Genomic DNA, 14529 nt, shown 5'->3' on the forward strand with positions numbered 1-14529 from the left:
CTAATCAAATTCAGCAAAAATAGCATATGAAGATGTAGCTCATTGCAGAAAAATATTGTAATGACCCTTTGTGGTAATGCTTGTATCTGTGGTTGGGGACAAAGAAAAAAACTCTTTAACATCTTGTCATATCAAGTCAAGAAGGCGCCTGAAAATGGAAAAAAGGTGTAGGAATGATGAAAGGGAGGAATTCAGGTACCTATTGATCAGCAAAGCCCCAGCAGCAAGAGCCTTATTTATCATAATGTGTGAGATTTCAGATTTATGATCCAAATACTTCATGGCTTCTGTGTCAATGTTCCACCTCATGCTGGTTGACTGCTTTTTATATCAGGGAGCGATATAAAGAAAGACAGGTCTATAAAATTGTGTCCTTAATGCCAGCGCCTCCCTCTTCTCATCTTCCCTGCCAGACTTCATCCTCATCCTTCCTTTACTGTGCTGAGGCCTCACCTTTCAGGCTGCTCGAGGTGCTAATCTCAATTCAAGCATCGCTTCACCTCTCAGCATTACTGTGGTCGCCTCAGAATCAGCAAACGATACAGTTCAGAACATTAGTACTTTGTTTCCGACATCTGCAGCAAATCATTCGGTTCTCAAGCACTCCAGCTCTGCCTGGAATTAAAAGCTGGTATTTTTGATCCTTTACTTGCTGCACAATACCCATTGCCATTTTTTGCGTGTCTGTGTGCAGGCACTTCTGATTTCTTTGATCCTAGTTTTACAGCTCTAGACGTGTGTGTGTGTGCGCGCGCTCACTTCCTTTATCACACGCTGTGAACAGTCCTGTGGCCTGTAAATGAAACATAAGCCAGAGCTCCAGCTTACGCTACACATTTTCCAGCAAAGTGAAGAAAGGTAGCTCCTTCGTTCTTTTGAAAACATGTGCGAAACAGCGGATAGGATATAGTTGTGTGCGCTATAATGTGTGTGGGTGTGTATAAGGGGAATTCCAGACTCCCTGGTGAAAAGTGCGGCTTATTCATTTGTTCTACCAACCACTGCTCTGGGTCTTGGCTGTTCCTGCGCTGCCCTGTGAGGAAGACTGAGCATATCCAGCAGCTCAAAACATCCTCTTGTATTTATATTAGTGGTGGAAGAAGGAGGGCAAGTCTTTGGTCAGTGTTTTGTCTGTGTCTTGCTGATGTTTAATTGGGAATTTTGCTTTTCTTTCTCAAACCACTGCCTTCATGTTGTCTGGGTTTTATTTATTTTATTTTATTTTATTTTATTTTTCAGAATTTTAAGCTGTGTTTTATGTCCAGACAGTATACTTACCTGCATAAAATAAAAAGTCACATTATTGTAGAAAACAAACAAACAAATGTAGTATTTACGTTGTTGCAAAGAAATTCAGTCAGTCATTATTGGACTGAACACAACTTGCAATAGGAAATGGAACCTCCTACAGCCAAAATGCAAAAATTATGATAACCACAAAAATAACATCAAATCAGTGTCACTTCAGTCCCGGGAGGAGATGATTAGCCTTCATAGCACGCAGTCTGAAAGTACAGCTGTGGCATTAATCACAAAGTCCTTTCAGCAGGGTGCCCCAGGTTCTCTTAGAGCTGATAAGGCACACGTTGGCCTGGATGTGTGGAGGGGAGAAGATGAATGCACCTGAAAATGACTAAATATCCTCAGGTTCTCCTGCTTTGTGTGTCTCTTCCTCCTCCATCTACTCTACCTTCCCTGAAATCCCACCATGGGCCCAGCCACCCAGCGCAAGATAACTTCTGTCTGCACTGGGATGGCAGGGGCGGACGGAGGGCTTGGACAAAAGCTGCATTTATAGCGGTCAGTTCAGGATGGCTGCCGACAGACAATGGGCACATTCTTCTGCTCCTAAAACAAATAGCTGTGTGCATCCTGCCCTGCTAAGGTGGACAGAGGACAGCCAGAGTGAGCGAGCTAGATTTCCATGGTCAGGCTTTGGCTGGTGAAAGGAAAAGTCAGTTGCTCCCAGAGGTAGCTTTGAGTCATGTAGTAGAAGCCAAAATAAATCAACAAAGGCAAAGATAGCCCTGAGGGGGAGATATACCTCCACTGTGGAGGTTTCAGTGTCAGGTGTGTTTATATTCCCTCTCACACCTGGCCTTGAAGAATCCATGGTAAACAGATCCCACTATTGTAGAGGAAGCAGCTGTCTTGGACATGACACAACTTTTTGTGTGCTACATAGGGACTTCATATTGTTCGGGCGTGTGTTTTAGAAAGAAATCAAGGCAGCGTGCCATCCTGCCCGCCATCAATACACCAGCTCTCCTTGATCTCTGGGCAGCTGGAGCTGTCAGCAGTGCTGCCGCTGTGGTTCCAGCGACCACGCCGCTCCAACTCTCCCATGTGAGCAGTGGAATGGGCTGGGCCAGGCCTGGTGCCAGCCTGGGGACAGATCCAAGATGATTGTTATATGCGATAGCATGCTGAAGAGAGCTGCAGTGAAATCAGCTGTCCTCATGGAATGCAGACCTTCTAATGGAGACTCGGCTTTCACGCTGCTGTTTATAGTTCGCCGTTCTGGGAGACTCTGCCATCTTTTCATAGACAGTTAAAACTGTATTAGTCCTGTATCCAGTTTCCTCTCTCTCTCTCCAAAACCACTTGAAATCCCTCTGTCCACTGCCATGACTCATGATGTATTAAACAGACCCATTTTTTAGATTCCAACAAAGTCCAGCTTCATTAAAATGTATGAAGTCCCAATAAAGATGAAGGCTGAACCTGGATAAACTGCACTTCTCACCTAATGGTTTTATCACCACAGCAATGCCAGACACATTTACTGTACACTCTCAGTCTGGACCATGCTTCAATTACATGGCCTACGGCAACTATTGTTGTTGTCATTTACTGTGTGTTATAGTGACAGTCAGATACACACACTAACAGAACTTAATTTACTCCCAGGTAACACTTAACATCTATTAAATCTCATTAATATGTGGAAGCGTATGCAGGCACTGTGTTTATGTGTATTTATTCCAAACAAAGTGACAAGTGAGTACGAAGGCTTTTTAAGATAATCAGGAGTTTTGAGGAGGCACGTATGTAGTTAAAGCACAGCCTGCCTTGTGATCTTTGAGCACAGGTACTGTTCCACTGTTCCAGTGTAACTATTTAACACAAAAATATACACCCAGGTTTCAACAGTACTTTAAACACAGCATCATTCCCCAGCTGACCAACTTTATACTTCTTTAACTTACAGAAATTCCTGGATTCTGGGTGGGTATAAGTGTTTTCTATGAAAATATATCATGATTATATTTTTAGCTCAGCAAGAAATAACATTTATAAGAGATATAGTCTGAGTGTTGCTTGTAAAGCTATCCTGAACACTTAACATCATGTCCCATCTCTCTCTCTCTCTCTCTCCATTCATTAAGATTGTTAAATTCCTGGGCACAATGGTTGAAACCTTGATTTATTCTTTCATTCATCTTCAACCGTTTTTTTCCTGGTCTCGGCGGTCTTGCTGGAACCAATCCCAGCTCACACTGGGTGAGAGCAGGGTACACCCTGGACAAGTCAACAGTCCCTCGAAGGGCGACCTTGATTTATGCATTTACTATTTCATTTCCTCATGGTGCACTTGGATTTGAATACTTGAGCGTGTCCTTAGTGATCCAGTCAGTAGGAGTGCATTGTAGAAAATCCTGCAGCTATAGGTCAGGATTCAGAATAGGGTGAAATTATAATGTCTTTTAGAGTGTTTCTGCAACTGGTGCTTTTCTGGTATTTTCGGTTTTTCTTCAGAATTGGCTAAAAACAAACAATGGAATGGAAATGGAACCATCTTATCAATGAGAAAGGTCAGAGAAGAATGGTCAGACTGCTCAGAGCTGAAATAAACTCAAATAATCAGTCTCTGTAACTTACAAGAACATGTCAAACCTTGAGGTGGTTTGTCTGCAACAGCAAAAGACCACGTCTGGTTCCGCTCCTGTCAGAACAGGAACCTGAGGCTGCAGTGGGCACAGCTGGACAGATGAATTCAAATGTCGATCGGGCTATGATCTGGTCTGAGAATCCAGCCGAGGTGCACAGATGTTAGGGTCAGAATTGGCATCAACAACATGGATCCATGGACCAAACCTGCCTTGTGTCAACAGTCCAGGAAGCTGCTGATGGTGCTGGTGGTGTAATGGTATAATCAAATGGGTTTTGTGTGTGTGTGTGTGTGTGTGTGTGTGTGTGTGGACAATTAGGACAAACAACTACCATGTCACGAAAGTTGAGCACAAAGCTCAGTATAACACGAAATTTAGATATTCTCGTCACATCACGAGGTCATGCAACAGAGAGTGATGTTTTCATTTTTTTCCAGATTCATGTCAGACTCTTCCTGTCTCCATTTTTGATCTATATTTTAAAAAGCCTTATACACTGTGAAGAATATGTGCCTTCTGATTGCACTTGAGGGAGATGAGATGAGTCACATTTTGATTATAATATTATCATATTCTATGTGATGTTAAATGTGTTCAGGAGCCACTCAGTAGATTTTTCTTCCTGACTCATCTACTGCATTCTACCACATTCAACAACCCTCACAGAAGGGACGTAGACATTTACTTTATTGTCACGACGAAATTATTTATATATTTATATACATTTTTTGGGATCTATTTTAACACTGATGCCATAATTATTTTTTTCCAGAGCAGCTCATGTGTTTCTACCTGTTACTTGTGGGAACATTTGCAGGTGATGTAATTCTATCTGTTATATTAGAGCCAACATTTTATAAGATTGGAAGTTAGTTCCACATCTGTAACTTGAAGCCAATGCAGAAGAGGATTAAACCTGTATTTTGTCTAATGGCCAGTTTGAAAACCGGTGTTATTAGACAGCAGCCTATGGCCACACTGAGGATTGAATCTTGGATTGCAGGGAATAAATTGTTGTGCTGCACAGAAATATCTCATTTGGGAAAATAAAATTATACAGAACTAATGTTGTTCGTTCTGTTTTTGTTATTGTTTTATTTTTTTTTTCTTCTCAACTCTCAGATGGACCCTGTCCAGAAGGCGGTGATCAACCACACATTTGGTGTCCCCCAGCCCCTCAAGAAGAAACAGATTATCTCCTGCAACATTTGCCACCTGCGCTTTAACTCAACGGTAAGAGATGCTTCATCTGCTTCCATGGCAGTCAGGAGATAGTCAGAGAGGTTATGGGACATTAAGACAGAGACAGACAGAGCATCAGACTGTGTAATTTGAATTATAAAAGCAGTCTATACCAAAGTGTGAGTCTAGCCTCAGAGAAAAGCAGCTCTTTGTTTAGATCTTCTATCATTTTGAATGTTGGTTTTGGAAAAAATGGTCTACAATTACCTGAGCTCTTATCAGCCTCTCTGACTCATTGTGTATGTTTATATATTTTTAATCTGTGTATACACTTGCATGTGTGCATAAGAAAATGTGTATATCTTACTTCGTGTATGCAAAAACTGTGTCCCTTTATGTAAATTTGTATGCCTTCAAATCAAAAAGTTTGTCATTTAGAGGTGTTTTTTTTTTTTTTTTTTTTTTCTCGGCTAAGTGCATATAAAAGTTTGTTCAATTTTTCCCTTCAGTGAAATCATTACGTGTGTGTGTCTGTTGTGTTGTTGTGAGAGGGATTAGACAGCAGGGAGGGCTGCCGTTTATCAGCAAAGAGCAGAAACAATCAGCAGCCACAGCAGGAAGCGGCATTCTCAGCTTCTCATTCATTTCTCCTATCCATGCCAGCGCGCACAAATACATGCATACTGTACTCATTCGAACATGTACATTAGAGCACAAACGCACACACATTCACACAGAAAGACTCACAGACGAATATCCCATGATATTTTATGCATATGACATAAACGAATAGATCATTTAGCCCTTAAAACGCTTCAGGCCTTGGCACAGAAATACACACACACACAGATAGACACATTTTATTTTGGTCTCCATTTTCAGACTAGTGCTGAGACATAGGAGACAGGGAGCTGAGGGGGGAGTGGGGATGCAGACGTGCTCTGCACTCTTGCACAGCGCAGGTCTGACTGTAGCTTTATCTGTCTATCTTACAGCATAAATACTTTCCTAACGCTCATATGCACCTTCCTCAGAGTTTGCCCAGATGTTACGCCAAGTCATGCTTATGCGTAATGTTCACAATGGAAACATCTAAACATTCTTTTTGCTCAGTATAGCACAAACTGACCTTAAGAGCAACTCATCACCAGTTAAATATCTTGCTTCGTCCGTGACCTCCGGTGGTTCAGTTTGTCACCTGACTGCAGTGATGTAGCAGTCCAGGATGCATCAGTGCAATGTGACATTGCTGCTTCAGACAGTTTCCAACTAGCTGTTTCCTTCCGTTTCCAGTCTGTATGCAAAGCTAAGAGAGGAAGGACGTTTTCTACTGAACATACAGCCACGAACCTGGTATTCATTTCCTCGCCAAATCTCAGCAGGAAAGCCAATAAATCTCAGCAACAATCTATTTGTCCCAGGAGCAAAGCTAAATGCCTCCCCCAAAAATAAATATCACCAATGTGATTTGACAGTGTTAACATTTTTATTTCTGTTGTATTCCTGATTGTGTTGTTTATTAGAAGTGAGAGTTGTTTTCTGTGGCTTCTGGTTTGCTGTAGAGAGCAATTAGATCTTTTCATTCTCCATTAATATTTATGCACCTGATATAAGAAAGGTAATTCTAAATGTTGAGTTTTGCAACTTGATTTAGATTTTCAGTGTATTTGCCTCTATAATCTTTGTCCAACAGTGTTAGAATATTTAAAAAATTGTTAAAGGATTGTTGTTCACCATATAACAAGGTTATCAAAGTCACAATGTTGTTGAACATTATTGAACAATGTGTATTTATAGTAAAACTTGCAAACTAACTTGAAAATGTGGTTAAAATAGCATATGGAACTCTTTTTCATGTCTTGGGTTATTTTTTTGCAACAGGCAAGTCATTGTATAAAGGAAGTATTCTGCATTATGTTGGGAGAAGTTGTTTCACACCCACCAAACGTGTCTCTGCGTCACATATAGTCAGGTGATTACTGTCAGTGTTTTAGGGAATGCATAATCACCAGACAACCAAGAATCCCTCGGAATAGCACCATATCTCTCTGAAGTCCTGCTGGCAGGGGTGCTGATGTAAAAAAACCAAAGTCCATTTCACACCTTGTCCCTCCACCTGCACTGAGCCTCAGTTGGATGGAGGGGCTGGTGGTGGAAAAGGCACTGGCCGAATTTGTCACATCGCACTAATCGCTGAAGTCTAATCATGGCAGATCTAGTTCAAAGTGTTCGATCTGTTTCTTTTTGTTTGTTTGTTTTTACACTTTGATAGCCCCGTTCTTTATAGGCCTCCACTATATCACAGCAGTGTAGTAGCTCACTTCTTAACCAGATTGCTGGCGTTTACATTGAGTTGAGGCACGAGGCTGGTGCTGGCGCCTATAACCTTGTATCTCTGGGCACGAGGAGCAATCCTTTTCATTGCTTTGGGACTAAATATTTTGTTGATGTTGGGTTAATAAGAATGATGGCCCACCTAATGTAAAACTCTTTTACTGTTTGCCAGTCTCTCAGTCATTTTGGCATATATTTATTCCTCACTCAGGAGTCCTTCAAAGCAAAATCCAGTCTTTCCACTGAAGCTGTTTGGTGTCTGAGGATTTGCATGATTTATTTCTCAAGGAAGTAAAACTGTACGACAGCTCTGGAAGAGGCATTGCAGTCCTGGAGCAATGCCTGCACCTGCTCCAAATGTCAAAACATAGACCCTTAACAGTAAAAAGCTTTTTTTAGACTTAATCCACCCATCTTGTACATTTGAATATTTGAATATATTCACATTACTGCTCCTTGCTGCAGTTTGTGTTTTGGGGTACATTTCCAAACTTGTATGTAATTTTACCCCAAATGTTTTATTTAATACCTGTTCATTCATATAATTTACTTGTGCTGCCTCTTCCTTCTGTAGTTTCGTCCTATTCAGATCAGGAGCTGATGAGAGATGATCCCTGCAGGTTGTTTCAACTTTTAATGTGTAACCTCTGTATTGATTTTCCTGCTAGTCCTACATATCCACACTTGCGCTGAAATCAGGAGCTTTGTTCTCAGATTGAACCACGCTGTGAGAATGATGATGAAAATGCCAAGGTAAATTGGGATCCACCTGGAGGGATATTTTGTGTGTTTATTGCTGCCTTCGCAGTCTGATTTCTGTTTCTTGGGTTTGTGTGCTTGTGCGGGCTTAAGTGTGCGTGACATTAGTATGTATTGCCACATGTGTCTTGGATTTGCAGAGGCTGACTCTCACGGTGCGCATTAATAGGGTAGTTGTGGAGATGGGATCCTCTCTCTTGTTACATATTACACATGCAATTATACCTCTGGCCTCCCAATGTGCCAGCATCGTTATCAGGTGGAAACAGACTCTCCTCCTTGCCGCCTGTGTACGCCTGCAAGAGAGCTAGTATTCAGGCGTGCATTTTAACATTTTTTGCACGTGGACTCCCATGTTTCCAGCAGATAATACCCTGAGTCCTTTCTGCTTGTCCTTCCCAACCTTGGATTTCTCTTATTTCTCTGCAGAACCAAGCAGAAGCCCACTATAAGGGCCACAAGCACGCCCGGAAACTCAAAGCCATGGAGGCCCAGAAGAACAGGCAGCGGCGAGCTGGGGAGGCCTCATCTGCGGGGAGGGAGAGGGACCGAGACAGAGAACGGGAACGAGACCGCGACAGGAGCAAGTCATCAGCACCGGAGGCAGCTCTTCCTGTGCTCATGGATACAAGCTTCGTGGAGGGAACAAGTATGTAAAGCGATGGGTAGAAACCGATCTCTATCCACCTCTCTTCACTTCCTTGATGATCTCTCTATCACACTTTGGTTCCTCTACTTCCTCTCTTCCATTTCTACACCCCCTCCACCAGTTCCATTCTCACATCATTGGCTGCTTCCATCCTCCTCCTCTATGTCTCGGCCTCCCTTATCTTTTTCCCTCCACTATAGTGTGCTATACTTTGAGATTACAACTTCTAAACACTTTATCCTGCCCCCTCTTGTCCTCCTGTCCCTTCTGCCTTTCTGTGCATTCAAACCTCAGCAATTTACCCCACCCCCCCGCCCTCCACAAAACCTTTCTGACCTGGCTTTCTGTCTGACTTATGATTGATGGAGGTCTCCAACGCTGTGGGATTGTGGGATGTCTGGAAGCAAGAGATGCTGAGTAAATAAAGGGGCTGGCTGAAATCGATCTCAGGCTCACCCGGGCTGGTTTCACCCCTCGTACCGCTTTATTTTTCACTGCTTGACTCTTCCTTGCTCTCGCCTGCTCTGTTCTATCTATTTCAGTTAGATAGAAGAACCATGATCACAGTTTTCGTGCCACAATGAGATGCATGACACATAGTGGTGAGAGTTGCAAAGGAGCAAAAATGGTGAGGAGAGCTTTTATTGAAGGGGCTGTCGTATTCATTGAAAAAAAAAAAATACAATTGAATGAAATTATCCTTTTTGAAAGGTTAAAATTTTTATGGTGTAAATAGGCATGTTAACCATTGACAAAATAGAACGAAAAGAGGAGCACAATATGGACGTAGTCTTTTTGGCTGCAACTTAGCTCCGAATTGTTCCGATGGCATTTTGACTGCAGAGGGAGCCCATTACCTTCTCATGTTGCACTTATCTGGGCCCATATTTTCCATTCATCCATCCAAGGTGATAGAAGTGGAGGAGTGGTAGAACAGTTTCCCCACCTCCTCCTCTTTCTTCTGCTTCCCTAATTCCTCCTCTCTTTCACTTCCCCCTGCCCCGGAGAAGATCACTATCTGTGCAGAATTTCAAAAATGCTCTTGGATGTGAGATGAAATATCAGAGAGGAGATAAGAGGGTTTTTTTTTTGGGGGGGGGGGGCAGTTTGTACTTCATCCCCTCTCGTGGACGTGCTCGTGTGCAGATTGGCATACACACCCAGACATGCACATTTATTTTTTGCCTTGAGCACTAAGAGTCTCCTTCTAAAAGAAGAAAGTGGACAAAAGACTAGGAGCCCGATAACGCTCCCATCAAACCTCATTTTAATATTCTGTCGTTGCAAAGAGGAACTCTGAAAGGAGCAGCAGCAGAGATGAAATGAGATGATGAGTGGAAAATGAAAGATAAGATGAATTGAATGAAGGTGACAGAGATAAGAAGGAATGACAGAGGAAGAGCATGGTGGACGTTGGGGGGCTGGGGAGGGTCAGTGGACAGAGAATGTAGATAAGTCATAGCTAGTTTTTATGATGTGAATAATTTTTACTGCTCCAAAGCAATTTTGTGGGACGGAACACTCTTTAATAAGCCCAATTGTGTGATTGGCCTAATGTGAAATTGAAATGCAGCAGTGCGAGCCATGCACCACAATGCCAACCTGTGATGGAATAGAGCTCCAAATTAACACTGTATGAAATGAGTTATGTCTGCTGTGAAACTAAAAGCTAGTGGGGAGATGTCTGAGAGTAACACACGCATGCTCAATAACACAGCTGTCGGTTGCTCCAATAAGTAGTCTATGTGGCACAAAATATACAGTCCTCTGCTGGAGCCACAAGGTTGACGTCCCAAGCTCCAAGAGTACATTGATGCATGCTGGGACACGGGAATCTGCTGCCATTCACAGACCACCTTTTTTTTCTGCTGGTACTAGGAGATTTTAGAAGTGCGTTTTTGTTTTTTTGTTTGTTTGTTTTTTTGCACACAAGGGTCAATGATGAGCCACAAATAACTTTCTTAAAATCGTTGGTCCACAGTCGGTCCACAGTCGGTCCACAGTTGGTCCACAGTTGGTCCACAGTTGGTCCACAGTGGAATGGCCTGCTGATTTAGGAGTAATTACAAAACAACAGAATTAAATAGGAATGTCACAGTGCCAGACACAAACACAAAACTTTAAAGTACCAGCACAACCGCTACACTAATGGGCATATGTGGAAGATAAAATAGAAAAAATAACAGATAAAAAAAATAATACATAAGAAAACATAACAATTGCTTATGTCCATTGGGAATGAAAGAGGAAATAGAGTTAAGGTCCTCTTACAGAACCTCATTATCTACAAATGGGAGGAGGGAGGCATGAAAATAAGGTCTGATTTTAATATGCAGTTCATCAACAAAATATTACTGATAGTCACGGTTGGTATCTTTTACCTTAAGTGCTTAGTATTATAATTTGCGAATTAATGAAGTAATCATTTTACCCAAAATCTTGTTATTTACACAACCTGACAGAGGTTGCTTTTGTAGCTAAACTATGGAGGTAAAAGGTTAATTGTGGTGTCAGAGCAGTAGATTTGCAGGGCACCAACAAACAGCATATTTAGCAGGTATTTTGATGACTTGTCAGGGTCAGCACTACAAACACAGGACCTTATACTGCCCAAGGACTAACAGAACCCCTGTAGCAATGGGTTTGTTCTATAAAGGTGTCACTTTCACCGCTGTTGTGTTTGCTAACTTTTTGGTCTCTTAGTCTATATTTTATATCATGCTGCAGTAAGGCTTCCACTGACATTCTGTCATTTAGGGCACCACAGTAATTTATAGATACAGGAGGGAGATGGGGATATGCAGAGATGAAGTTTTCAATCCTGCAAAGTGGGAAAAAAAAATCGATGCTTATAAGACGTGTATTACACAGCAGAGGAGCGAGCGGGCAGACAGTGAGTGAGCAGGTTAGAGAGCAGCACGTCAGAGCCCAGAGACAGAGGGTCTGCCTCAGTCGTGACAAGCATCAATCAACCTCGGCACTGATTGACTCTGCTGTTAGAAAACGGTCTTCACAGGGACTCTGTCTGTCATCACAGTAATGATGATTCAAGGCAAGGATTTTTCCCTGGGGAAGTTGTTTATGTTTCGAGGCTTCCTTGGATCAGTGCACGCCTACTAAACCCAGTGCTCGTGTGTGTGTATGTGTGGACATGTGCAAAATGAGCCCAATATTCATATCTATTTGCTGCTTGGCTGCAGTTAAGGTTCTCAGTGGATCAATCTGCTGAACAGAGAGCTCTACAGATGTGTTTACACTCCAAAAGCCTGTCAGACTTGATTGGACTGTTAAAGCATGGATTAATTTCTTTTTGGGTTAAATAAAATTGATGATTGCCTTCACAAGATTGATCCAAATATCCATAATTTGCAATTCACCTCCACAAAGGCCCTGCTGGCAGTGCTGAAAGGCTGGCCTTTGCTCTGGCAGTTTGCCAATGGCGTTGGAAGTCTGTGTTATCTTGTAAATGGTCAGGGGGCAAATGAGAGGGCTGGCAAATGGGGAAGCAGGCATTTGCTTTAAGAGGACATTGGAGAGTGTTTAGCAATATTTTTGAACAGAGTCACAGGATTGGTTTATTCCTCACAATTAGTTGATTTTATCTTCTCTGCTTTTTAAATATTTTCTTTCTTTTTTAGTGGATAAAGTTTTAAAAATGAGGTTATCTGAGACTCAGAGTGGATATCTGAAATTATTCTCTGTTGAATGAGGTCCATCATGATCTGAGCTTTTGGATTTTAATGGGGCTTTTATTCCCAGCAGCCTCCATGTCTTCCTCTGTAAGGTTCATTCTAAAGCCATCGATCAGTATCACTCCCCTTTGGAGACTTCTTAGGTGGCCATATCTTTCACATAAGCTCAGGATCATACTCCCCCCCGCTTCCCTGCAAATTCCTCAGGGGTCACTTTCATTACAGCAACAGGACCAGTTAATCTTTCTACTATAAAGGCTTTTTTTTTTTTTTCTTTGATTGGAAATGAAAGAGGAAGACCCTTATCTTCAATGATGAATTTACTCTTGAGACGTAAAAGGGAAAATCAATGAAGCACAGTTGCATCAGGAGGCTGCAGGAGTGTGTGTGTGGAGAAGGTGTACTATCTTTGCTGAGCGGAGAGTGCTGCATTTTGGGGTGAAGTGTGTGTTTCCCTCGGGAGAGCAGTGGGGTGCAGGGGGGGAGGTGTGTAATAGAACTCTACTGACTTATTGGCATGTCCTGGCAGTCAATTGGTTTGTTTATGTTGACTGAGATTGCAGGTCTACTTGATATTTGAATAATGCAGGAACTGGCACTTGAAAAGCTCTCTTAATGTTGCCTCCAATATTGTACTGAAAGAAAAATAGTTAGTTGAAGATTCATTTGGCAAACTTAATGTTTGCTCTCAAAAAGTCAATCTATAAAACATTTTGCTCTTTAATTATGCAGGGGGATTTGTCTTGCTGTTTATTCAGTCTCATTGTTTTGTTTCGCTTTCGTTTGTTTTTTGTTTTTTTATAGTTTTTTCTGGACATCATACTTTGCTGCCATTATTTTTAACTTAAATAGGGAAAATTTTGATCCAGTACTCATCACATGCTGAAAGTAATTACATACTTTGCTGATTACTCCTCAAAGGATCAATATAATTTTACAGTATACGTGTTTGCTGTTAATTTATTTTATCACTGCAGTATAGGTGGAGACACAGAAGCCTTCTATCTACACAGATATCCCAACGTCTCCTCTTTGCATATGCTGCCTACAGTTTGAAAGCATTTTCAGGAGTCAGTCTTGGCCACAGGGAAACCCCATCCTCACAGGGAAGCTTTAGGCTTCTGACAACCTCTAACTCTGAACCAAACTGGCTGACTTTTTTGATTGTTGATTGTGGAAGTCCAGGTATTTTCATTAGCAGATCCACCCAAGAAAAATGATCATCTTCAAGGTATCAGGAGAGGCATTAATCTTGTGTTGATTAGGGCTAATAACTCCAGTCTCTGTACAGAGTGAGCACAGACCAGTCAGTCACTATACAGAGACCAAGCTGGACTCAAACCTCTGTTATCTCCCCACTAAGACGACGTTTCACCCCTAAATTACCAAAGTAACAGAGTATTACTGGGATGAATAGCTTCTTCCCTTGTACATTACATTGTTGCAGATGAAAGCCGCTGGTGTTAAACGAACATCCTCCTGTGTTGTCCCCCTTTTATGCAGGTCTTCAAACTGATCTAGAACCAGCCAACCTGGAGGTGAAGCTTGAAGAAAGTCCCAGGAGCTCAGTTATGCTGACTCCAGTATCAGAGGTGTCCTCTGTTGAGCTGGTCACCCTTTCCCCTCCTCAGATTTCGCCTTCCTCACAACTCTCTGAAACTGCCTCAGACACCAGTGCCCCTGAAGCCCCAGAGGCTGCCGAGGCCGCAGGACTGAATACTGATTCAGGCAGCCATGCAGACGTGTGCAGCACAAATGAGGAGCCACACACTGATGACGACAAAGAGCCCAAGAAGAGCAAGGCTCACCTCCACTGTCCTGTTTGTAAAGTGACAGTCAACTCCCTCTCCCAACTGGAAGCACATAACAGCGGTAAAGAGCCTTCTTTTTTTTTATTATTTTTTTTTCCTTCTCTTTAAAGGGATTTTGCATTTTTAATTGACTCTTGGTTTGCTGAAAGGGTTAGAAATATAAGCATGAAATAAATGCCGAACACAGGCCTGTCAACCCTCTCTCCCCC

General features: G+C 42.2%; 1 protein-coding gene across 1 annotated transcript in view; it reads left to right on the forward strand.

Moving 5' to 3' along the window:
- Nucleotides 1-14529, forward strand: part of znf385c (zinc finger protein 385C) — a 68644-nt gene that overhangs the window by 51160 nt on the left and 2955 nt on the right. The window contains exons 3-5 of the mRNA XM_029508881.1: nt 5016-5126; nt 8598-8817; nt 14013-14381. Coding sequence (XP_029364741.1) covers nt 5016-5126; nt 8598-8817; nt 14013-14381 — 700 coding nt within the window. The remainder of the gene's footprint in view (nt 1-5015; nt 5127-8597; nt 8818-14012; nt 14382-14529) is intronic.

The sequence above is a fragment of the Echeneis naucrates genome, chromosome 8 (assembly GCF_900963305.1).
Source record: "Echeneis naucrates chromosome 8, fEcheNa1.1, whole genome shotgun sequence".
NCBI lineage: Eukaryota > Metazoa > Chordata > Actinopteri > Carangiformes > Echeneidae > Echeneis > Echeneis naucrates.